Here is a 27,778-nt window from a genome sequence, read left to right on the forward strand (position 1 = left end):
AATGGAATGATACCCCATATGTATGAATACACATACAGATGCAGCCACTAAACAACCCAAAACAGGAGCAATGTATAATATTGGAGCAGCAAATTTATGTACAGTTCTCAACTTTTTTCCTCCTAAACTGCCCCTTATCTGTAAAATAACCCCTCAGTCTTTCGTAGAAGTCAGCGAATTGGTCTGAAATAAAGGAAAAAAGATATACAAAGTTAGATTTCTCCCTAAGTTTCCATGGTCACTAACAAAAACCTGCTCAATAACAATCTGCAAGTTCCCCTGAATGAAATGATACCCCATATGTATGGATACACATAGAGACGCAGCCACCAAACACCCCAAAACAGGAGCAATGCATAATATTGGGGCTGCAAATTTATGTGCAGTTCTCAACTTTTTTCATCCTAAACTGCCCCTTATCTATGTGGATACACATAGAGATGCAGCCATCAAACACCCCAAAACAGGAGCAATGCATAAGGTCAATTGCAGTTGAAAATCTGGGGGGCTGCGCTCTGTGTGTGCTACTTGCAGTTTCTCAGTCTAAACACCCCCAAACTGTGAAATAACCCCCACAAACCATATATTTCTGAAAAGTAAACTTCTTCAGATATTCAAAGATGCCATTCTTACTTTTCTACAAAAAGAATTGTGGCCGCAGTCCTTCATAGAAGTCAGTGAATTGGTCTGAAATAAAGGGAAAAAAGATATACAAAGTTAGATTTCTCCATAAGTTTCCATGTCAAATAACAAAAACCTGCTCAATAACAATCTGCAAGTCCCCCTGAATAAAATGATACCCCATATGTATAGATACACATAGAGACGCAGCCACCAACAGGAGCAATGCAAATTTATGTGCAGTTCTCAAATTTTTCATCCTAAACTGCCCCTTATCTGTGAAATAACCCCACAGCCCATATATTTCTTTAAAGTAAACTTCTTAAGCTATTCAAAGATGCCATTCTTACTTTTCTATATGGAGAATTGTGGCCGCAGTCAAATGTAGAAGTCATCAATTTGGTCTGAAATAAGGGAAAAAAAGACATACAAAGTTAGATTTCTCCCAAAGTTTCCATGGAAATGAACAAAAACCTGCTCAATAACAATCTGCAAGTTCCCCTGAATAGAACAATACCCCATATGTATGGATACACATAGAGATGCAGCCACCAAACACCCCAAAACAGGGACAATGCGTAATATTGAGGCTGTGAATTTATGTGCATGTATCCATAGCTCATCCGAAACTGCCCCTTACCGATGAAATAACCCCCAGAAACTTTAGATTTCTTGAAAATAAACACCTCCAACTATTCAGAGATGCCATTCATGCTTTACTATGTGGAGAATTGAGGCCACATTCTGCATTGTAGAACTTCGTGCTTTGGTCTGAAATAAAGGAAAAGACAAAGTTAAGTTTATCCCCAAGAATTCTCCTGGAGAATTTTAGGACTACTTTATGATCTGCATCTGGGTGCTACTACCCCAAAATATATTTCACTCACCCGTTAGGATATAGTGGAGTGTCTTTGAGTTCCATCTGTCCTGTGGTGTTACAATACCAATTGGTTTGCTTCTTCCTACACTATTTCACCAATGACAAAATCTGTACCACATTTACAAATATATTGGTCAACAGAATCCATAGTAAATTTGGCCCATAAATTATGCAAGAGTCCTAAGAAGTTCAGGAATTTAGGTGGCAACAATGAGGATTGGGGCGTTAGCAGCTGAATCAATAAAATCATGCACCCCAGAAGTTTATAAAAAAGCTGGTGCCCCACTGGTAACAGGCATTGCAAGTGATCAAAGTGCTATTCAGAGAGCCACTGAAACTTGTCTAACCTAAACACCATATATATTCAATTTGTGCTACAAGTACAAAAATGGATTGTTCCAACCACAACTTTTCTGGAAAAAAACTGCTGAATGTGTACACTAAGAACAAATCTAAACAGAAGACCATAGTTTTTCTGTCACCCTGTGCTCAAAAACCTTTACTGAAGACATATACTACCCACAAATCCAGAGATATCTAAATCTACAAAAACAAATGCAAATGTTGCTCAGAAATACAGACCAAACTATAGATAACTGCGCTGATAGAGGAGCTTTTGAGGTGCCAGTAAAATAAAAGACTTGTGGCATCAGCATTAGAGATGCACATCATCCCACGTATTCATCACGCATCACAAGTTCTATTGTGCGTCTTATTGGCCAACCAGCACCTCATTTCACTATTTACCACCAGCGCAATACAAGTGCTATTCATAACACTACAACTGGCCTAAAACATATATTTATTTCGACGTTTCGGCTTCTATACTGAAGCCTTTCTCAAGTGGAGTCCACTTTTCTCCACTTGAGAAAGGCTTCAGTATAGAAGCCGAAACGTTGAAATAAATATTTTCTTTTTTTACACCCTTGAGAAGACCTGAGAGTGCGGTTTTTGTACAATACTTGGTTTACATAATTTTTGAACACTGCACCCAGGCAGCTGCTTTTGCTTACATGAGTGCGCCAGTTTTGTGAATATATATATATATATATATATAATATCAAAACAGGGGGGTTGTGGGAGCACTCTAAAGGCTTTAAAGTATATATATATAAGTATAATAAATGCTATTGCATATGTGCCCAAAACAGGGGTTATTTTGTTACAAAGTTATGATCATAAAATTGATAAGCCACCATACCACGTCAAGGTAAACCCCGAATGGCGGTCCCTAACTTGTTTTATATTTTATGTGCATTTTAGCATTACCTGTAATCAATGTCTGTTGAACGCTGTTTTTTCACTGAGGGCTAAATCCTCCCCAGCCAGCAATCAGGCTTTTAAAGGAGAGATATTCCCAAAACAAACGCCCAATTTTAAAAGCATAGGATCACCACTAGTTTAAAGGGGGGGTATGGGGTGCTACAACCACTGAAGCTATGCCACAGCTCCTGGCTAAATATACAATATCAAAACAGGGGGGTTGTGGGAGCACTCTAAAGGCTTTAAAGTATATATATATATATATATTTATATATATACACAAATATATATATATATATATATATATATACACTGCACGTGCCCAAAATTGAATAACTTCACGAAAATTGAATAAAATCACACAATAGCACAAAAGGAAAAAGGAACTTTTTGGCGGGCACTAAACAAGCAAACAGGGCAAAGGAACAGTCTGGAATGAAATCACCCAAAGCACTAAAAACAACAGCTATTGGAATAAAATCGGTTCTCCTATTGGCTTCCAGCGATGATCAGTGGAGAGGCCGGTAAGCATGACTGTTTTTGCTTCTTGCCTAGGGGGTTCTGCGAAGATCCGATGTGTACTTGTGGTTCTAAGTGCAGCAGCAGTGCATCGAAACCCGGAAGTGCTGCAGATCGTAGAATATACGATTTGTGGCACTTTGGTCCTTTGATCCACAGAAGGTAGATTATATGATCTGCGGCAATTAAAGGGTTAATAGATGCCAATAATTCATATGGATGCCCAACAACATTGTTTCTGTAACCTCTTTTTATCTGGGACCTGAACTAGAAAATAAAGTTATTTTCTGGAAAAAGATTTGCTCGTTTGCCGGCATGCCATTGTTGCTTTCGTTCTCCAAGTGACTATCAATATAAGGGACTTTTGCCTCTGTAAACATGTAACACACCCATTGCACGTGACAAATAAGCATCAATAGTGACGCATAAAACACCAAATCCAGTGCAAGTGTTAAAACGTGTGTCCATGTTGACTCCGTGCGGCTGGTTGTTTTTGGCTGGTGTGGTGATGTGTATGAGCCATGCTGACACGGGTATACATAACTAAGGGCATGAAAATTGACTGCGTTGTGCAAATGTTCACCTTTGAAGGTACAGTTAATACATTGCTAAGGTATCTAAGGATGAACTTAATGTTTAAAGCAATGGCAGAAACAGTTACTGAGCAAGAATTAAACAGTTGCTGCAGTTTTTGCCCTTTTTGAGAACGCCATTTGGAAAATTAAGTCCCGGCTCCAATTCTAATGCTGACTCCATTCATAATGTGCAGACACGGGAAAATTGTGCCTCAGGCAAGTCTACATTCTGTGAATTTTGAGTCTAAAACAAGTGGAGGCAGCTCCTAGTGACAACAACATCCTACCAGGCAGCTCATAGGAATACCATCCTATCAGCAGCACATAACCATACCACCCTATCAGACAGCTCATAGTGATAACACTATCCCACCAGGCAGATCATACAAAACCCTTCTTCCCAAGCAACTCACATGAAAACTAACCCATAAGGCAACTCATAGAAATTCCATCATACCAGGCAGCAGATATTAACAACATCCTACCGGGTAGCTCATAAGAACACCATCCTATGAGGCAGTTCATAAGAACACCACTCTACCAGGCAGCTCATTGACAAAACCATCCTACAAGGCAGCTCATAGGAACACCATCCTACCAGGCTGCTCACAGTGACAACACCATCCTATCAGTCAGCTCTTTGGTGGTGTGCCTGATTGATAGGTGTGCCTACTCTTACTTACCTTAAGTCAAAGTCACATATTGACAAACTGTGCAAAGTTTGGGGACCCTGGCATAATCAGTGTGAGAATAACAGCATTTGAAATTTAAACTAATGATATTTAAGGGTGAAATCTGGCTGTTGGTGGCTCTGCCAACTTTTTATAACCTTTATCCTTAGACTACCAATGACTAACTGTGCAAAGTTTGGGTACTCTGATGTTAAACGTGTGAGAATGGCTACAGCTGTTAGTGTTTTCTCCTACATTTTCTAACCTTGAACCACAGTTAACCGGTGACTACCTCTGCAAAGTTTGGGTGCCCTGGTCTCAATAATTAAAAAATGGCAATAGTTTAAATGTAAACCAATGAAAGTGTATAGGTGCAATTTGATTGCCTGTTGTTTGCCCCACTAAACTTGAAATGTTGTCAAACAGTGTGCAAAGTTTGGGGAGCCTGAGATTAAACATGAGACAATGTTAGCAGTTACACTTTTCCCACTGAAATCTATGAAAGAAATGTGATTGGCTGTTGGCGGTTCCACCCACATTTTCTAACCTTGAATACACAGTGACTGACTGTTCAAAGTTTGGGAACCCTGGCATAAATAATATGAGAATGTAAGTGTTTTAAATGTAAAACAATGTAATTCAATGGATGACATTTGATTGAATCTTGGTGGCTCCATTCACTTTTACTAGCCTTGACCTTCAGTCCACTAGTGACCAACCATGAAGAGTCTAAGGACCCTGGTGTTAATACTGTGTGAATGGCAGCAGGTTCAATTCCCCCATTGAAAGTTAATGGGTGAAATCTGATTGACTGTTGGTAGCTCTGCCCACTTGAGGGTATCCAACAACTATCATTGCATTCAGGTTGAGCACATGACTGTGATGTGATTCAAGTTTGGTGAGGCAAGCTCAAAGATGTAAAAGTGGCAGCAATTTAAATTACTCCTTTTAAAGTCAATGGAATGAAATATCCCTGTTTCATTCGGGGTGACCCCATTACTATGAGATTCAAGTTTGATGAGTGTGGCTCCAAAGCTGTAAATTTGGCAGCAGTTTGAAAATCTTCACTGTCAAAGTCAATATAAAAAGTGGAGTGATCGGAGGGTGGGATCACTTAGAAAAGTAAAAGCAACCTGCTCCACAATAGGACGAAGACGTGTGGAGAGTTTGGTTGTTGTTGTACCCCAAAAACTGTAGAAGGAAAAGTGTTTAGAGGGAGGAATGAAAGTATAAGAAGTGGAAAAACAATATATGGTGGGAGAGCAGTGTGGTGGCTTTTTACTTTCACAGGTATTGATGAGCCCACAGACTTCAATGCATTTTAGCAGGTTTTTGCCCTTTTGCAAACTTTTGGTGAAATGTGTCAGATTCATTATTCACAGATGAGAGTAAATGTAAAGTCAATGAAAAGACTTGCAATTACAGAGTTTATTTGTAGGAAACAGAAATGGACATTGGGGAGGTTAGGAATAGTTTAATTGCAGGTTCTACATAGAACACAAGAGAAATATCACTAGGCAGAGAATGTATATAATGGGATTTATGTACAGATACTTCTATACTAGAAAAGAAGAAATCATATGATTGTCTCTCTGTGCAAAAGAAATGATAACTGTTTCATGGTCTATAACCAGTGACCTTTCATTGGTTCAACTGAGAGTGATATTTTGCATGGAAGTGATATGGAACATACCCTGCATTACCATGAGCAGTGGGTCAGACTTACAGTGCCGTATTCACCTCACCAAGCCCAAGTATGAATACAAATACTTTCACGATGGAGACATCATCATTGGAGGAGTCCAATCTGTACACACCAGGGTGTATTATATACCAGATATCACTGGAAAACATATTCCTCTTTGTATAAGGTAAGAGTTTAACTTCATTCTGCAGTTATACAAAATTAATTAACTTGATGAAACTTACATCAGAACAAAATCAGCCCCACCACCAATTGCAAGCAATTTTATGTTTCTTCTCTTTTAAAGAATTGGCATGTCCACCAAACAAGTTGATCATTGCCTAATATGGCCACCCTTAAGCAGGGCCACATTAGGCTAGTCTGATCATTTGGCTTACAGGCTAACAATCAGATGAACAGTCACCCCATAGGACCTAACAGTCAGGGACTGCTTTAATATGCCAATGTGGTCCTTGCCAACAGGGATCGTTTTTGTAACTTCAATTTTTATTAATTTTAGACAAAAAAAATAGAAAAACAGATGTAATAAACATCACATTTAAGATCAAGGAAGAATCTTATTTGTAAACACATAGAAAAAATGTAGTCGGGGAGCACCTTCCATCAATCACAGGGAATGGTGTGCAGGGTCAAATAGTAATTGTAGTGAAAAAAAGAGAAAAAGAGCTGACCCATATAATTGCACCTTCCCATCCAAATACAAAACTCCGGTGAAGCCAATTAATAAAACATAACCTTTAATGATTAATTAAAACAGGTCTAGAAAACACAATTAAAAATATGGTTAGGTATAGGGGGCTGATTGACACAGCACCTATGGGTTCAAAGAGACGTGTGCCAGCAGCACTTAAGTCGTTTACAGATACGGTTGGTAATCGTTGTGGTTAAATTTAGGCGTGTAGGCCAAGCACTGTTTCTAATAGCCACAACCAGGAAACAGCCCGTACCCCACCAACTGCTTTACCCACTTGAGGATCTCTCCCGTTGTGGTATTAGGTTTTTAGGATTGTAAGCAAAGGCCAAATAGCGCAAACATCAAGATACTTGAATTAATGGTGCCAGACCCACGGATAAATGTTTGCTCAATGCCAAACCCACCCCTTCACCCACTTGAGAAGCCCTCCCTCGTGGTATTGGGTCGGATGAACAAAACCAGATGTTTTCTAGACCTGTTTTAATTAATCATTAAAGGTTATGTTTTATTAATTGGCTTCACCGGAGTTTTGTATTTGGATGGGAAGGTGCAATTATATGGGTCAGCTCTTTTTCTCTTTTTTTCACTTTGTAAACACATATACCATCATAATTAAGATTCTGACATTTTCTCCTAGCTTCTGGAAAGGTATTTGCTCTGGTTAGGGTGTGAGTTCAACATATGTTAGACTGTACATATTGAAGTTGTCTCCTTTATAAGATGATAAACTGATAAGCTCCTGTTCTTTTAAAGAACTTATTTCTTGAAATGGGAGACATACAGTAGGTGAATAAGCTGAGGACAGTTTAGGAAGAGCATTTCCCTTTCAACATGATAATTCTCCCATGCACAAAGTTTCCTCTGCACAGAATCAAACTGCTAAGATTATTGGCTGTGACACAGTGGGGCTCATTTATAAACTTTGTGCAGGGCAGATTGGTTCGCACAGTGAATATATTTACCAGGCACATGGTTACATTAATAAAGCTGAATTAGAATAATAATGCAAATGTCTATAATATCTACCGTATATACTCGAGTATAAGCCGAGTTTTTCAGCATCCAAAATGTGCTGAAAAAGTCTACCTCGGCTTATACTCGGGTCAGCAGGCAGTAGCTGAGATTGCAGTCACTTTTAATCATTCCTATACCAACAGTAGGGATGTAGCGAACTGCCGTTTATGTGTTCGCGAACGCCGTTCGCGAACACCGGCAAAAAATGCGAACAGTTCGCGAACTTCGAACATCCAAAAATCGTTCGATTCGAACGATCGAAGGATTTTAATCGTTCGATCTAACGATTTTCGTTCAAATCGAACGATCGAAGCCATTCGATCGAATGATTTCATTCAATCCAATGGCTTCGATCGTTCGATTCGAACGAAAATCGTTCGATTTTAGCGATCGAATGGTCGAATGGTCGAACGATTTTGACACAAACGCCTATTGGCGAACGTCGCGCGACGTTCGCGAACATTCGGGGGACGCGAACAGTCGAAGTTCGCGCGAACTAGTTCGCCTGCGAACAGTTCGCTACATCCCTAACCAACAGTTCACTTGGGGAGAGACTGCAATATCACACAGTGCCCTCTGTTGGTTTTATGAAAGAATAACAGTGCGCCCTCTGTTGGTTATATGAAAGAATAACAGTAACTGCAATATCACACAGCGCCATCTGTTGGTTGTATCAAAGAATAACAGTGACTGCAATATCACACAGCGCCATCTGTTGGTTATATGAAAGAATAACAGTAACTGCAATATCACACAGCGCCATCTGTTGGTTGTATCAAAGAATAACAGTAACTGCAATATCACACAGCGCCATCTGTTGGTTGTATCAAAGAATAACAGTGACTGCAATATCACACAGCGCCCTCTGTTGGTTATATGAAAGAATAACAGAGACTGCAATATCACACAGCACCCTCTGTTGGTTATATGAAAGAATAACAGTGACTGCAATATCACACAGCGCCCTCTGTTGGTTGTATAAAGGATTAACAGTGACTGCAATATCACACAGCGCCATCTGTTGGTTATACGAAAGATTAACAGTGATGGCAATATCACACAGCACTCTCTGCACAATTCTCTGTCACCATCAACTTTGCAAAGAAGTCCGTTGATCACTGGGGGGGGGGTCGCTTTGGCGTAATGTGCGCTGCTGGGAGACAGGGCTGTAGTTGTGTCTAGGCTTATACTAGAGTCAATAAGTTTTCCCAGTTTTCGTAGGTAAAATTAGGTACCTCGGCTTATACTCGGATCGGCTTATACTCGAGTATATACGGTATCATGTCTATAATGTCTTTTTAAATATGTCAAAAATCGCAATAATTAGAGAATATTTATGTGCACACTCTGCTTTGAATTACACCACAACTTTGATGTTGGAGAAAATATTTGCAAAACAGTTTCCAAACTACGAATTTAAGTTACTGTCAATGCTATTTTAGCGCAAAACCTCGCGCAGTGGGAGCACTCATGCAAACTCCTGTTTTGCCCTCAAGTTTATTTTCCCTAATAAAACAATAAAAAAGTAGACAGGTTTTCAGCTAAGGCTTTTTTTGTGGTTGTAGAGGTTATCAGACATCAAATGTTCGTTGTCCTACAATTTTTTCATTTGTTTATGAAAAATTAGTGGTTTGGGGTTTTTTTTGGGCTGGCTGTTTTCATTCATACTTTTTATATTTGAATCCTTCCAGAACTAATCATGGTTTAAGAACCTCTAAAATCTCTTACATTTGACTTTTGAGTGGTTTGGATCATTTCTTGAACAGGCATAAAATACAAGGCTATTTTAATCTAAAAAAGCTGCACAATTCAATTGATACAAATTTTTCAAGCTTTTTTTTTATCTAAAGTTATTAAAATATCAGAATAGAAAAATTATGATAGAAAAAAACACTGAATAATGTGCTAAAAATTAATTCAACATGTATAACCTCAAAAATTAATGTTATTATAGACAATAGTTAGCAAAAATTAATCTTAAACCTAAAAAAAAAGACCAATAGTATCAGCAAATCTTCCATGGGAAAATGGGACCTCGACAGTTTTTACTTGGAGCAGTTTTCTATGTGGTTTTTACACTTAATAAATCTCAATTTTTTAGAGTTTTAGTATTAGAAAAACATTTTATTTTACATTTTATAATTTGTAAAATTACTTTTGAACCCTGAAATGAAGTGATTGATTGTGTTTAAAAACACAATATATAAAATGAAGTGATTGTGTTTAAAAGATTTTATACAATCTTTTTGTTGAACCCACTGAATTAAAGCTGAAAGTCTGTAGTTCAACTGCATCTGAGTTGTTTCATTTACATTTCTTTGTGGTCATGTACAGAACCAAAATTAGAAAAAAGTTGTCTGTCCAAATATTTATGGACAAAACTGTATATATAGCTAATGGGGTTCATTTGGAGGGAATGAACTTGATGAACTTTTGTCTTTTTTTAACCCAACTTAACAATGTAACTATGTCACTATATATATATATATATTGATATGGTCCTCCCTACATAGCTGCACCAATGTGTTTAAAATAAAGATTGTGGTCTGCACTGGGTTTTGGCTGATATGACAAAATATCTACTGTTCTGGGCATAATAACTTGATAAACTTGGAAATTTGCTGCAAATTTGTGCCAGGCACATTTTTTCGCCCATCATTAATTATAATAAATAAAGTGCCCCTTGTTGCAAAATATGAGGATATTAGCAGATATTAGCCTTGTGCTTTTGTATGGTTACGGAACTTCTCGGTGACAATTCAAGTTAATCAACAAATCAAATGAAAACTTTCTGTTCCCAAATTAATTCCATGAAGAATTCTAAATGTACAAACTGATTTTCATGTAATATTTCATGTAATATTTGGATGCAATCTTTTTTTTTTGTTATCAATGACAAAGCTTCTTAATGTCTTTAAAAGAACATTAACACCAAAAAATTGTTCAAAATGAATGACAGTATAATGTACTGTTGTCCTGCACTGCTCAATCTGGTGAGTTTGCTTCAGAAACACTACTATAGTTTATGTAAATAAGTTGCTATGTAGCCATGGGGGCAGCCATTCAAGCACAGGATACACAGTAGATAACAGATAAGTACTACTATAGTTTATATAAATATCATTTCATTTCACAGTGAGGACAGTGAGGTTGGGGAATGCACTGCCGGGTGATGATTCAGTTAATGACTATAAGAGGGACTTGGATGATTTCTTGGACAGACATAATACAAAGGCTATTGTGATACTAAACTCTATAGTTAGTATAGATATGGGTATATATCATTTATGTGACAGTAGGGAGGGGTGTGTGTATGGGGCTGGGGTTTCATTTGGAGGGGTTGGACTTGGTGGACTTTTTCAAAACGATTTAACTATGTAACTATGTAACTATGTAACTATGCAACTATGTAACTATGTAACTATGTAACTATGTAAGCTGCTGTGGAGCCATGGGGGCAGTCATTAAAGCACAAGAGAAATAGTAGATATCAGATAAGTTCTTTGGAATCCCATTGTATACTAAAGAGCTTGTCCATTATCTGATGTTTATCCTGTGCCTTTTCTCCTTTTCCATCTTTAAATGGCTGCCCCCATGGCTACACAGCAGTTTGCTTACATAAACTATTGCAGTGTTTCTGAACCAAACAGATCAGTTTTATTAGTGCAGAGAAACTGTATATTATATTTTAATTATTTTAAAACATTTTAATTTTTTGGTGTTGCTGTTTCTTTAATAAATTAAATGGAAATGCAAGTCAATAGGCTCTAGTCTTTTCAAGGTCAGTGTTGGGGATTTCAGTTAATCAATTGATTAATTATCACAGCTTGGAAATTCTTTCTACATAATTCCACATTAATAGGCCCAATATTTTCCCAGTCCCAGAACTAATTACTACCAGGACATTATCTCCTTGTTGTTGGCCATTAATGATATTAACAAGAACCCTGATCTGCTGCCCAACATCACTGTGGGATATCAAGTATATGATTCATGTATGGAGCCAAGTCTTGCTATAGGTAATATACTGCAGATATTATCAGGTCCAGGGGAAATGGTTCCTAATTACTCCTGTGGAGACTATGGAAAAGTTGTTGCCTTTATTGCAGATCGGTCAATTGTTACAACCCTGCCTATAGCACAATTTCTGAGCTCATATGGATACTCACAGGTAAGTTTGCTTATTATATAGTATTTTTAATTACATACAATCCAGTCTTTTCAATGTGAGGCTTATGTCTAAATGGCAGATGTATAAAACTTTATATTTCTCTGGTTTCCCAAATTATTTTTTTTTTTAATGCTACAAATCATCAAATCATGTATTAGACCAGTTAATCCAAACCTTAAAAAGATGTTCTTAAATAAATGTAAAACCAAAGAAAAATGATAATACTAAACTTCACCATTAGTGATGAGCGAAAGTTTTCGTCAAGTTTCACAGTGAAAATGATGCCCAGAGACTCCAATGTCACATTGATTATATAACATACAATTGAATAGAAAAGACATTGTCCTGACAATAATACAGTCATTTAGTAGAGTTTAGACAGAAAAGGTAACACAAAGCAACAAGTATACAAAGTACAGATGAAGCCACTTTGGTTTGTGTGTTTAACACAGAATATCTAAATTCATGTAACCCACTTATCCCATTTAACCAAGGTTAGATTGATAAAATTAGTTTTGTCCTTTCAGCTCCAGCATCAAAAGAGTTATAATGAGTTTTTCTGTCAAAAATGATTATTGTTTTTACATTGTTTACAGGCTGTAAGGCATGCATGAGGAATCCATCTTACTGGCGCACAGACTTAGGGATATCATTCAATGGATAATGCCATTGCTGGAAATTAACTCAGCTCATAAAGCCTCATGTTATATATAAAATTCAGTTCATTATTCATGGTACATTAAAAAACAATTGTTCAGTATAAATATAAAACTGTGTAAATAGAAAGTCTGTGCAAAATAAAAAAATGTATCTAATATAGTTAGTTAGGCAAAAATATAATGTATAAAGGCTGGAGTGAGTGGATGTGTAACATAATAGCCAGAACACTACTTCCTGCTTTTCAGCTCTCTTGCTTTCCACTAATTGGTTACCAGGCAATAACCAATCAATAACTTAAGGGGGGACCACATGAGTCATAACAATTTGCTTTTGAATCTGCAGCTGAAGATTAGTGATGGGTAAATTAATTCAAAATTTGTCCCGTTTTGCTTCATTGAAATTCACTAAATGGTGAAAAATTTTCAAAACTTTGACGGTGGCTACAAATTTTTTTGACATTCCGAATTTTCGCGAATTTATTCGCCAATGGTGAAACGTGGAATTCACACCTGGCAAATAAATTCGCCCATCACTACTGATTAACTCAGAGTCAGAGAGTTGAAAAGCAGGAACTCGTTTCTGTTCTGTTATATTAGACATTCACTCCAGCCTTTATACATTACATTTTTGGCTAACTAACTATATTAGATACATTTTTATTTTGCACAGCCAGTTTATTTATCCAGTATTTATTTTTACACTGAACTGTTCCTTTATGGGTATTAGCTATGATTTTTTATTTATTTCCCAGTTTCACCATTGGGTTATGTTTAACTTTATTTCCATAACATTTTAAAGCCATGTTCCTATGTTTTAGATCAGTTATGGGGCCACAGACCCAGTGCTGAATGACAGAACACTATATCCATACCATTTTAGTACAGGAGTAAATGATGATGTTCAGCACATTGCTATAGCAGAACTGATGGAACGTCTGGGTTGGACCTGGGTGATCATTCTGGCACCTGGTGATGACCATGGAGAGAGTGAGAGTAAGAACCTCATGAATGAGATCAATAAACATGGAGCATGTGTTGACTTCATTGGGACTCTAACAGAAGATACAAACACAAATATAAGAACATTAGAAAGGATACAAAAATCTACTGCAGAGGTTGTTGTCTTGTGTGGGGGGCTTTTTCGTACTGAACCTTTAATTTCCCTTGTAGAGACAATGATAAAAGACAAGACTTTGGTCATTCCACAAACGTGGCTTCATTTGTATTCCAACATGCTATTTAATGGCAGTCTCATTTTCTTTAATGAAAACAACTTGTGTTATAATAGAAGTAAATCCAAACTAGATGAATTGGCTTTAAATGAAAGCATTTTATATACAGACGTTTACTTTTATATGGAAAGATGTTTGACACTAGATAAAGAGAAGGATGATTTATTTCAGAAGGCTTATGGAACAGACTTTAATAATTGTTCCAGTTTAGAAATATCAGTTTTGCCACAAGATCCTAATTACCAAGTGTACAGAGCAGCAACTGGATTGGCACATGCAGAACATCTCATGCTCTCCTCATCTGGAAAATCCCATCATAAAGATATCCACAAATACATTCACAGAAAACAGGTAACAAATATGATTCAAAAAAGCAGAAATACATTGCTGACATTTTCTAATAATCTATAGGATTGAATATGCTTTATCTAAATCATTTCTAGTTTTCAATGATCCGTTCCAATTAAAATATACATATTAAGACATCTTACATTTTGAGTATGCAAACAATTGTACCAATTTGATTAAGTTTTGTATTCAAAATTCCAGTTTTTGGAAATACAATTAAAACTTATACCTGTGACTCATGGACTGTTTGATCACCACAGCTAGAAACAAAATGATCAAAATAACCAAAACTACACCAACAGTTGCAAAGTATAAGAAATGGCAAATAGAAAGATAACACTTTGCAGAAACAGAACCCATCCATTCTGAGCAGTATAAGCCTGTCACTATCATTATAATATTGGGCAATATTCAGTATACGGAGTTGTATTTCGTGAAGGACTATCTAGGCCTGAAAGAACTTCTCAGCAGTAAATGGACAACATTTGAGATTGACATCATGTTTTGTTACATTGTTCCACAGAAATTGAAAGGTTCTGACAACCCAGACTGTAACAAATGCTTAATGTGGCTTAAATAATATATATTTAGATATCTGTGGAGTGCAGGACTTTCTTTCTTTCTTTTCTGTCTTTTCTACCTCAACATTGAAACACATTTCTTTTACCTGTGTCCAACAAGGCAACAACAGATTTAAAGCCATGTGAAAACCTGATGTCTGCAGATCTGAAATACTAAAGCTTTTAAACATTAGTTGTTTTCTTAGGGAAAAAAATTAACGTGCCACTAGAACATGCAACACACTTTTGAATGTATGCAAACTTTAAACATTGACCTGAGTTTTCCCAGGTTGTTGCGTTTACTCAGGGTTTGGTAAAAAAAAAGGTGTAACCTAATGATTGGCAGTTGGGCATAGGTATTTGCATAGCTTGGGATTTAAACTTTGTTTAAATGAGAGTTTTCTTTTTTGCCTTTTATGTTGTACTCTGTGCAGGCTGGTATGTATATGTACATAATTATAATTATTGTTGAAATTGATTATTTGTTTATTTTAAAATGTATGATGTCACAGAACCACAAAGCATGCTGGGAGCCTTGGGTATAAAAGGCCACTCCCAGTCAACAACAATCAGTCTGGGAAAGAATGTTCTGATGCCATGCTATATAACACCTTACATTCTGTTTTAAAGGGGTTGTTCACCTTTTAGATAACTTTTAGTATGATGTAGAAGTGATATTCTGAGACAATTTGCAATTGGTTTTCATTTTTTATTATTGAAGGATTTTGAATTATTTAGCTTTTTATTCAGCAGCTCTTCAATTTCCATCTTAACCAATCTGGTAACTAGGGTGCAAATTCCCCTAGCAAGCATGCATTGGTTTGAATAAGAGACTGGAATATGAATAGGAGAGGCCTGAATAGAAGGATTAGTAATAAAAAGTGGCAATAACAATACATTAGTTGTAGTCTCACCGAACATTTGTTTTTTAGAAGGGAGTCAGCGACGCCCATTTAAAAGCTGCAAAGAGTAAGAAGAAAAAGGCAAATAACTATAATCTGGTATGGTGCCTATGGATTGGAGAAAAGATGATATTATTCCAATATTTAAAAAGAGATTATGATCTCGGCCTGGCAATTATAGGCCAGTAAGCTTGACATCTGTGGTGGGCAAATTATTTGAAGGATTGTTAAGGGATCACATTCAAAATGTTGTCCTAGTGAATGTCATTATGAGCAGCAATCAGCATGGCTTTATGAAAGATAGGTCATGTCAGACTAATTTGATTGCTTTTTATGATGAGGTAAGTAAGATGTCGTGGCTTGAGAAAAGACCGAGAATGGTCTGAAACGTTGCCAAGTGTTTGGGGTCAGAGCCCATATCCCAATAAAGGCATTTTAAGAAAAGAAATCACTGACTGGTGCCGTCAATAACTAATGTGGTAAGTAAGATGCTGGACAGTGGGGGGGGGAAGTAGATTTGATCTATTTGGATTTTGCCAAAGCGTTTGATACTGTGCCCCACAAACGACTGCTTTCTAAACTAAAGGTCTGTTGGGCTTAATGAAGTCGTTTGCACATGGATAGGAAACTGGCTACAGGATCGGGTACAGAGGGTGGTTGTTAATGGGACATTTTCTACTTGGAGTAAGGTTCTTAGTGGGGTCCCTCAGGGCTCAGTATTGGGTCCACTTTTATTGAACTTGTTCATTAATGACTTAGGGAAGGGTGTTGTAAGATGACACAAAACTATTCAGCCCAATTAATTCCATCCAGGATGTGGCACTTGCAACAGGATCTTGACAAACTGGCAATCTGGGCAGCTACTTTGACAGGAATGACTGTTGGTGCTCCCGTCTTCAGCAGCGTCCATTCCAAGATGGCAACTAAGCTGGTAAAGGGAAAATCTTAGCTATGAGGAAAGACTGGCCAAATTGGGGATGTTCACGCTGGAGAAGAGGCGCTTAAGGGGAGATATGATAACTATGTATAAATATATAAAGGCATCATATAATAATCTCTCTAATGATTTATTTACCAGTAGGAGGGGGTCCCACTGTATAGAGCACTGGTAAGGCCCCATCTAGAATATGCTGTACAGTTTTGGTCTCCATCACTCAAACAGGACATTATTGTATTAGAGAGGGGACAGAGAAGGGCAACTAAGCTGGTAAAGGGAAAGTCTTAGCTATGAGGAAAGACTGGCCAAATTGGGGATGTTCACTCTGGAGAAGAGGCGCTTAAGGGGAGATATGATAACTATGTATAAATATATAAGGGCATCATATAATAATCTCTCTAATGATTTATTTACCAGTAGATCTTTCCAACTGACACAAGGTCACCCATTCCGATTAGAAGAAAAGAGGTTCCGCCTAAATATTCGGACGGGGTTTTTTACAGTAAGAGCTGTGAAGATGTGGAATTGTCTCCCCGAATCAAATGTACTGGCTGATACATTAGATAAAAATTAAAAAATTGTAAGAAAACAAAGTTAGTCCTTAGTCCAGTTCACTTCTGCCGATCCTGCTTCAGCCTCTCAACTGTGTTTTTTTTATACATGTGTAAGAAATGGATCAGCGCCTCTGGCAATGGAGAAAACAAACAACAGAGAAATACAAAGTGTATAGAGTAGTATTTCCAAACTTCAAATTGAACACCAAGTGCTGAAATGGTCCTTTAAATTCAGATTGAACTATCCAAAAGAATATCAAGTGTGCTTCCCCTTCAAACAGCCTTTAAATCCTCTTTATCATGCACATGTGATCTTTAGAGGTACTTCCACCAAGGCCGAGTGAAATGCCTCCTTACAAGAGAGTAGTATTTAACTTGCATGTAATGTTATCTGTGCTGGGTAATTCTCCTCCTCTGACACTCCGTGGGTATCCCCATGTAAAACAGGACATATATAGTGTAATCCGTTTTATTAAAAGTTAAAAGATATAACAATTTTTGCACTCACATCTTTTTCATTAAAAAAGCGTTCGTAAGCAGACTTTCTTTGCAGGTTGCCAAGTTGTATCCGGGATAGAGGTACTGCCGGCTTCCCCTTCTCCCTTGTGGCTTCCCCCTGCAAGCTGCTGTTCTGTCCCCACCGCCTGACGCGTTTCACTGATCCAATCAGCTTCCTCAGAGGCATGGGGTGTGTAGTTTTCTTAAAAGTCGATTGTGGCTGGTTTCCATGGTTACCCTTCCGGTGTGTCTCCTTATGCGTTCCATTCTGCGTTCCAGCCCTCTGTTGGAAGGATCTTCTTTGTTCCGTTGCTATTCCTATGTGTCTGGGCAACCGAGCGTCCTGCTTATTTGAGTTCTGAATCCATCGAACCTGAATACTCCCTTATTTTGCGAAAACGAGTTTGGGAGGGATGCATTTTACAAAACATTTTGTACATTTTAGCGTTGTTATTAATATTCTGTTTGAAATTATACAGTTTATAAAGAATCCTAGATATTTTCTTATTAACTGATACCCCCTGACAATCCATTGTATCTAGAATTATTTTTTAAAATATTATATCTTATAGTGTTTTGTGAGCTTTCAATAAATTAAATCTATAAAATTTCTATTTCTTGCCAGAGGTGCTGATCCATTTCTTACACATGATACATTCGATAGCTATAAGAAGGGGTTGGGTGGCTTTTTGGCATGTGAGGGAATATAGGTAGTGATGGGCGAATTTATTTGGCATTTGTGAATAAATTAGTGAAACTGCCACGAAAATTCACTGTTATTTTTTGGATGCCGGCGCACATTCAGCAGCGAAAATGCGCAGGCATCCAAAAAATCCATCCAAATCGAGACGCCGACATTGTTTTGCTAATTTTTTGCCATATTTCGAATTTCACAGGAAATTCAAGAATTTTTCATACAAGTTGATCCAGGGACTAGTCTGAGCTATTTTGGAGTCAGGAAGGCATTTTTCCCCCTCTGAGGCAAATTGGAGAGGCTTCATTTGGGGTTTTTTGCCTTCCTCTGGATCAACTGGCAGTTAGGCAGGTTAAAAAAAATTAAAAGGTTGAACTTGATGGACGTGTGTCTTTTTTCAACCTAATTTACTATGTAACAATGTATAAAACTATAAAAAAAAATAAATAATGAAAACCAATTGAAAAGTTGCTTAGAATGGGCCATTCAATAACATAATAAAAGTTACATTAAAGGTGAACCAACTTGCCCACACCACTCAGACATTATACTGTTTGTCTCTAATGTAATAGCCACAAAACACATTAAAAGGGCATTAACATTTATGTTTAACATTAACATTCTATCCTGTTCAAAGCATATTAATTCACATCTAATATATATCTTTATAGTTTATTGATTGTAAGATCTGTGCCCTCTTCACCTCCTGTAATCATCAGACTATCAATGTATCTGTGTGTTTGTTCTGTAACCTTATTGTACTGAACTGTGGTTCATAAATAGGTATTAACAGTAATAATTTTATTTTACAGTTACACCGATATCTAAGAAATGTGCGCTTCACTGAACCTTGTGGAACAGAAATAAATATCAATGAGATCAACAAATCTCCTGTAAAGTTCAGGATTCAAACTTGGCTTTTTTATTTTGTGCCAGACATGAAGCTAAGAACAGTTGGTAAATATGTTTGGTCAGGTTCTGAAAGTTCTCTTCAAATTGATATCCAAAAAATATATTGGAAAAAAGACACCAATAACCAGGTAAGAATAATTTCATATGCCGCTTGTAATTAAAGAAAACACATTTTGAAGAGCAAATGTATCACTCTAAGCCCACTAGAGTCCATTTTTCTGATATCATTATATATAAATGGCATCATTCAGGAACTTACTTAATTTGGCATTTATTTATTTCAAATTTCAAGGTGCTCTGATTTCATGAAAAAAAAGTGCCACCATTTTGAATCTGTGGTAGGAAAAAAAGTGCCAGGTAGTGTGCCAGACACAAGGCCAGATTTGCCATTAGCTGCTCTAAACTAAGAATTTTAGGTTCTGGGTGGCAAGTTGCAGAAATGTATCACAGATGGGCTCCTCATCAAATCAGTCAAAGTGAGGGTACAAGGCTGGATCAGACTACAGTACATCATCTTGGCATTGGAATGGGGATGATCAGTGGTCTCAGCTTTACAGACAGTGGAACTATAAATACTAATGCTGTTCACTATTTAAATATGGAGATTTATTATTCATGAACAGTTGTGTCAGACACAAATCACACTTGAATATTGAAGTTTGTACTTTAATCTACTGTCTAATACTGTAAATAATCTGAGCTAATTGTTTATGGGAACTGAGGTTTCCCAATTGCTCCATCAACTACAGCACATGAGACGGGTTTATTCACATTACCTGGATGATAATTAGCACTGGCGGATGGAATTAAAAATGGACCACATAATTACCACTACAATCTTATAAAGAAGTCAGAAGCCAAGATTTAAATCATGATACATTAGAATCCTTGCTGTATATACATAATTACTACTTGACTTTTGGGATCAACCATTGGACAACATGGATCTGCAGAATCAGACTCATACATCTAGAATGCAAAAAGGAAAGGTTGTGGGAGCACTTCATGTCTATATAAAAATGTACTAAAATACAATGGAAGTGCTACTGATCTGGCCAAATTAATTACAGACATAGAGAAAAAGAAGAGAGATTGATCAATGCACATTCACTGGTCAGATACATGTATTTACAAAGACAGTGGTTTTTTAGTTACAAAATGATGATCATAAGATTGATAAGCCACCATACCACATCAAGGTTAAACCAATATGCTGCCATTCTGTTCAGAAGTTTGACAGCAATGCTGCAGGCCAGGCTTCCATGTGGTTGTAGCACCCCCCACACCCATCCCTTTAAATGGTTGCCCCATACCTTTGGAAATGGGTGTTGGTCTGTGCAGTCTCTCTCTCTCTTAAAAACTACAAGTGGGCGAGGATTAATTTCATGGAACCAATGGTCTAGGAGGTTATCTCTCCCCTATATAAGGTAATGGCGGGGAGGACTAAGCCACATGATTGAAACCAATGCCCAGGTCGGGAGACATGTGTTTCAGGTAATGCTCTTATGCCGGGAGGCTTTAGCAATTGAGTATTATGACCAGAGTTAAATAGTTAGGGACCGCCATCTTGGTTTTACCTTGATGTGGTATGGTGGCTTATCATGTTATCATCATAATTTTGTAACTAAAAAAAACCCTGTAATCTTTAGATTACTTATATGAGGGGACCAGGGAACGTGCATTGATCAATCTCTCCTTTTTTTCTCTATGTCTGTAGTTAAACATCTAATATACTCTAATATGGACATTAGGAACTTTTAACAGAAGATTCTAAAGCTGGCCATAGACGCAAAGATCCGATTGTAAGAATCAAGGATTCATACGATGTTCAGACCGTGTGTGGAGAGTAGCGACATTTTTCGCCCGGTGGAGATCGGTAGTTTGGTCGATCGGACAGGCTGCCAATAATATCTCTGTATGTATTGACGATCAGACGATTTTCAGAGGGAGACTGTCACAAGCTTCGTACAATTACTGTCAGGGGCAGAACATCGGCTGTTTAACTACTTTATTTGATCTGACTGGTTAGTGGCAGGTCGGGATATGGGAAAGTCCGATCATATGTTGATTCGTACAATCGGATCTTTGCGTCTGTGGCAGCTTTAGACTCACAAATTTATATGTGAATGGGATTATATATATACAAGGGGCCCCTTGATCTAATCTGCATTGTCTTTATGTTTATGGGTTAGGCAGTGTAATTATGCTGGTTAAAGGTATAAGTGATTGATTGATCTCCAAGGTCTCCATTATACCAATTGACACAAGTGCAAGTGTGTATCATCCAGTCATTATGGTACCATGAATCTCATTGTTTGAGGTGAAGGTTTCAAGTTACATAACTGAAGGAATTGTGAAAATTACAGGGTAACAATGCCAAGAATCCATGTATGTTGCTGACAAGAGGTATGGCAGCCCCCTTCTGTTTAGGGATGATTGTTCCAGAGAGATATGAAATGGGATGGTTGCTGTTGAAAGCCTGGAGAGTCCTGGCCCTGAGGAGTTAACCCTTGCTTACTCAGAGGCTGCTTAGTCAGAACAATCTACATGGGGATTCTGCTATCATTACACCAGCAATTTAACGCCACTTCCAATGATGTAACTGTAATTGGACACCTACAGAAATAAGATTCATGGTACCATTGTGACTTGTTCATATTTTCACACCAGAGTTTTTGCTAACACCTACCTAAATAAGTTCAATGGAACCATTGTGATTGGATGTTGGTGGTTATATAAATATTAAAGGTGTAAAATGCTGGGGAATTTCTTACCTCTCAGTTGAAGTGAAGAAGCCACTCAGATGAGCTGAGAAAAGATCCAGATGCTTTTGTGCAGAAAGATTCAAGAGAGATCAAGAGCTTGATTTGATGTTTTTTGTAGTGATGAGCCCAAGTTTCAACAAGAGAAGAGACCAGCTAAGCAATTTATAAGCATACAATTCTAACGTTGTTCTAACGAAAATGGCAGAGCAGAACAATTTCTTTCAATTTAATCTTGCTGAATAATAAAAAAATGAATAAACCCTCAAATTCAACCCTCTAAGTAAAATCCTTTGAATTCGAATATCGAAGTAAAAATCATTCGATCGAACGATAAAATCTTCGATTCAAACAATTTGAAGGATTTTAATCGATCGAACAAAGGATTTTACTTCGATCAAAAAAAGCTTAGAAAACTGATGGGGAAGGTCTCCACAGGCTAACATTGTACCTCGGTAGCTTTAAACTGGCAAAATATGTAGTCTAAGTTTTTTTTAAAGAGACAGTACTTTTGAATGGTCTATTGTATGGTCGAATAGTCGAACGAGTTTTAGTTCGAATCGTTCAAATCGAAGTCGAAGGTCGTAGTAGCCTATTCGATGGTCGAAGTACCCCAAAAAATACTTCAAAATTCAACATTTTTTCATTCGAATACTTTACTCAAGCATAGTAAATGTGCACCAAAATGTTGAAATTAACCTGTTTTTGAATGTGAAACCCTTTTGACACCCCTTTGTCAGTGTTACATGCCCTGTGTGGCACTTACCTGATGGCACAAGACAAAGCTGAGACACTCCACAGGGGTATTGTGAGAGGCTGGGTTCCTGGTACTTACTGTGCACTGTGCCTCCACCCAGTGGGATCCGGGAATGCACCTATGGCTGGCCCCACTAGGAACACAGTAATAAAGCACACACGGTATTTGTTAAACTGAATAACCTAAATAAATGGCCAACTTGTACAAATATCACTCCTAACCAGGTGGGAGTAGGGGCCTCACTATCTAACTCACTTGCTCTAACTATCTACCTAACTAAAAGGCAATGTCTTTTAATTTCCTTTCACAAAACAGTCTCTGTATCTTCAAGTACTTCTTTAGGGTATTATCCCTTTAAACAAAAAACTCACTCGAAATCTTTTTTGGATTCTTTACAGTTTCTCTTCAGGTGAGTCCAGACTGCCAGACTTTTCTTTTCTGCCAGGTTGTGCTACTTCCTTCCAGGCCACTCACTAGGTGTTGTGTCACTTCCTGCTGCACTGAGATCACTGAACAGCTGGTTGCTAGGTAACAACATACAGCAACAGACACAGACTCTATGCATGAGCCCTTATAGGGATACGTGCAAGGGTTTTGTACTAATTGCCTGCAAATGTTTAAATACAAAGAGCTGAATACTCAATAATACAGTTAACAATATTTTTATTCTGATTTGTAGATTCTGAAGTCCCAGTGTTCTCCAAACTGCCCTCCCGGCTACAGAAAAGTCCCAAGGGAAAGAGCGCCGCCCTGCTGCTATGACTGTGCCAGATGCTCAGAGGGGGAGATCTCCAACTTAACTGGTAACTAGTCATGTTGTAAAGAGAAAACAATAAACAGCCAGAACACATATATGCTGTAAAGTGAGGGCAACTCTGTGTTTACTGTGTTAAACAAAAGAATAAGTTAACACAGAGGCTCCTCCTCACTTTGCAGCATATTCTCGTGCTGGTCATTTATTATTTTCTGGAGACCTGTGTGGGTAATGTCCACTTATACAGCTGTAGTACCAGTAATCTACGTAGAGGCCTGATGTGTCTGGGAGCTTTGTTTCTAATGTTTTAAATATGTAGAAAATGAAGGTTCACGGTAGAGCAATTGTGTTCAATTTAAATTGCTTTCATTCTGGGTGCATAGCACAACATGTTTTGGACCTCTTGGGTCCTTCCTCTGGTGCAGTTGAAGGACCCAAGAGGTCTGAAACATGTTGTGCTATGCACCCACAATGAAAGCAATTTAAATTGAACACAATTGCTCTCCAGTGAACCTTCATTTTCTACATATTATATACATTCTGGAAGTGGCAAAACCAGATCACTGTCAGATTGAGCAGCCCAAACACTCAAGAAATGGTTTGTAGCTTAAAATACTTCTATTTTTGGACATCTTAATGTTGTAAACACTTACGGTTACAAAATTTAGGGTTACAATGAAAGTAACATATTGGTTGGTCCATAGTTTGAATGTGGCAAACAAATGAGCCAAGATCTTTCCAAATATTTTGGAAATCCAGAAAGAAATCCTAAGGACTCCTATCTCTTTTAGCAGGAGCAAAAATATGAATTTAAGGCAATAGGAATCTAGAGAATAATTGATGATATTATGTTTTATTGTTGGCTGGCAAGCCACCGCAAACTAAGTATATATTAATCAATCAATAAATTGATATCAAATATCAATCTCCAAGTGTTTGGAAACTTAACAAAACTGGAAGGACTTGCACCTCGCAATGGTTGTCCAAAATGAAAAATGGCTTCCCCTCATCATGTGTCTACGTGCAAAAGATGCATCTGCTTTAGGGGGAGCACTCCACAAATACCCCGCCAGTCAGAACTGGTCCATGGACTGAGCGATGCCCAAACCCAAGACACAAGACCAGTATGGATTGCTATAAAAAGGCTGCATATAATGTAGCCTTTGAGTCTACCAGAAATAAACAGCTTTTGTACTCACAAGTACCTTTATTGAATGGCACTAATTCATGCAACAGTTATGCCCAACTATGCATAAATGCAACCACAGTCATGCAGAGTTGGATGCAGTCATTGCATGAATTGGTAAATGACCGATATAAATTGGTCTTGCTTAAGTTTAGAATCATTTCATAAAGAATAAGCATCATAACACTGCTTCATGTCTTGCCATAGTAATACAAGGTGGTTTCTAAGCAAAAGAAAACAGTAGTGAGCCATAGTGATGTGCTTCACCATAAATTTTGTGAAACTGCTAAAAAATGTGGGTGACCTTGTTGCTCATGCAAGACGGACTCACAGCACCATGCAAATTGTGTATAATCTTAAAAAGCCTTTATTGGATTTTCTGGCTTGGATCTCAAACGAACAACGTTTCAGGCCTCTATGGCCTTTTGTCAAAAGGCCATAGAGGCCTGAAACGTTGTTCGTTTGAGATCCAAGCCAGAAAATCCAATAAAGGCTTTTTAAGATTATCCAATAAAGGCTTTTTAAGATTATACACGATTTGCATGGTGCTGTGATTCCGTCTTGCATTGCTTATCCGGTTGGAGTGGACAACCTCGCACGTGCACCTGCTTGACAAATTTGTGGTTTGGGTGAGTGCTGACCAATTGTTCCAGTTGACCTTGTTGCTCACTCAAAATGCATTATAGTCAATGGGAAGTTTTTGTCAATGGGTGTTGTTTCACACTCCAAATGCATTGAAGAGAATGGCCATTTAATTGTTGCATCTTTTCCTCTGGGAATTTGCAGCAAATTTTACTGAGAAAAAAAATCCACAAATGTTGAAATTTCAAATTGAAACTCCATGATGGAAATATTTTGCTTTGTTTACATTTATATATACAGGATTTCAAAATGTGTTTTTTTTTTTTTTTGTTTTTGCACACCAACAAAAATGTTTGTTCTAGAATTGTTTCCAGAAAATTCAGCATGCAAATTTTAGATCTGCACTAAATCTAAAAAAACAATTGGGAGCAGGCATTTAAAGAAGGCAAACTTCAACCAGGTCAATAGTTCAAAGTGGAGAAAGTTTATTGTGTCCACAGCCTTATGGGTTTTGTGTCATCAACACTTAATCATAGGCTCTGGGACTTCTTTGAGTGCCTGCTCCCAATTGGTTTTTCGGTTTGTCCGCTATCCATGCTGAGGGCTAAGGGCAGTGCACCTGGGCTAGTGCCCTATTGTGGTGGGTAATCATTTACCTTTGAAGACCCTTATTCTGCACTTACTTATTTAAACTTGTTATTCATCTTAAATTAGAAGACAATACAATGTGCCAAGTGCCGATGTGTTGTGGAATGTTTTGGAAGTGACAATTAGGTGAAGCTGTGGGTTGAGTTACTTAAAACGGATGGGGTGTTTGTAGAGGAGTGTATGAGAGACATGCTTAGCACCTCTGAATAACTATGAATTAATGTTATGAGATGACCTGTCAATTTTTAATATGACTCAGATGTTCAAAACCCTAATCTTAAACGAACTTTCTAACAGGTCATGTTTAACGTTAATGTTACAATATTCCTAACTTGGATAATAGATTTATTCTTTGTTTACAGATATGGAATATTGTCTAAAATGTCACATCTATGAATGGCCAAATAATGAGAAAACCATGTGTATTGAGAAGCAAACTGAGTTCCTCTCATATGAAGCTGATTCCCTAACTCTGGTCTTTCTTGTCCTCTCTGTGGTGTCTATTTCATTAGTAACAGTTATATTAGGAATTTTTATTTCATTTCGAGACACTCCATTAGTGAAGGCCAACAATCGCAATCTGAGCTTTATTCTCCTTTTCTCCATCAAGCTGAGCTTCCTCTCTGTGTTTTTGTTCCTTGGTCGCCCATCTGATATAACCTGCATCCTCCGACAAACCTCTTTTGGGATCAGTTTCTCCATAGCTATGTCTTCTGTCCTGGCAAAAACAATTATGGTTTGTATTGCTTTCAAAGCCTCCAAGCCTGACAGTCCCTGGAGAAAATGGTTGAGAGTCAAAATCACATATTTTATAGTTATTATTTGTTCATTCATTCAGTTTCTAATTAGTGCTATCTGGCTGACCATTTCTCCACCATTCATGGAGCTCAACATTCTGTCTGAACCTGGAAAAATCATCATTCAGTGCAATGAGGGCTCTGTAATTGCCTTCTATATTGTCCTCTCCTACATGGGATTGTTGGCATCTGTGAGTTTCATTGTAGCTTTCTTGGCTCGGACATTACCGGACAGTTTTAATGAGGCCAAGTACATCACTTTCAGCATGTTGCTCTTCTGCAGTGTTTGGATCACAATGATCCCGGCCTATCTGAGCACCAAAGGCAAATACATGGTGGCAGTGGAAATATTTGCCATTATCTCTTCGAGCTGTGGCCTTCTCTTCTGTATATTTCTACCCAAATGTTACATTATTATATTTAAGCCAAATAGGAATACAAAGCAATATTTACTGGGGAATAATAAATAGAGAACTGTATCAGTAAACATGACTTATTTGATGCCATTTTATATGTAATAATCTATAATCTTTAGGCTCTCCATTTGCTGATCTATTTCAAAGCAAAGTAGGACAGTCTCACATGCTCTTCGATACAGATAAAAAAATATGTTTCTGTATGTACCTATTAATGCAGCTTGCTAAGGGAAGTCTGGAATTATCACCATATTAGGGTGGTCAAAGACAGGAGGAAGAGGAGGATGGGTCAAGCAGGCAGAAGAAATGATCATGGATGGATTCTAATGAAGTCTTGGAGAGGCAAAGCCTCATGTGGCTGGTTAATATGCTAGCAAAGATGTAAAGAGTCTGTAATATTTCCTCTACTTTATACATACTACTAGGGCATTTTCTAGTATTTTGTTCCTTAAAGTCTTATAAAAAAA

At 37.6% G+C, this 27,778-nt stretch overlaps 1 protein-coding gene across 1 annotated transcript; it reads left to right on the top strand.

Annotated features, from left to right (window-relative positions):
- Positions 1 to 11,996: 11,996 nt before the first annotated feature.
- On the top strand, positions 11,997 to 27,155 carry LOC108704779 (vomeronasal type-2 receptor 26; the record flags this gene model as incomplete). Its single annotated transcript, XM_018241451.2, has 4 exons — positions 11,997 to 12,113; positions 13,591 to 14,355; positions 23,608 to 23,731; positions 26,461 to 27,155. Coding segments are annotated over exons 1-4 (1,701 nt in total), but the record flags the coding sequence as incomplete, so codon positions are not given.
- Positions 27,156 to 27,778: the final 623 nt, after the last annotated feature.

Source organism: Xenopus laevis, chromosome 1L, assembly GCF_017654675.1.
Source record: "Xenopus laevis strain J_2021 chromosome 1L, Xenopus_laevis_v10.1, whole genome shotgun sequence".
In the NCBI taxonomy this organism is placed as follows: Eukaryota; Metazoa; Chordata; class Amphibia; order Anura; family Pipidae; genus Xenopus; species Xenopus laevis.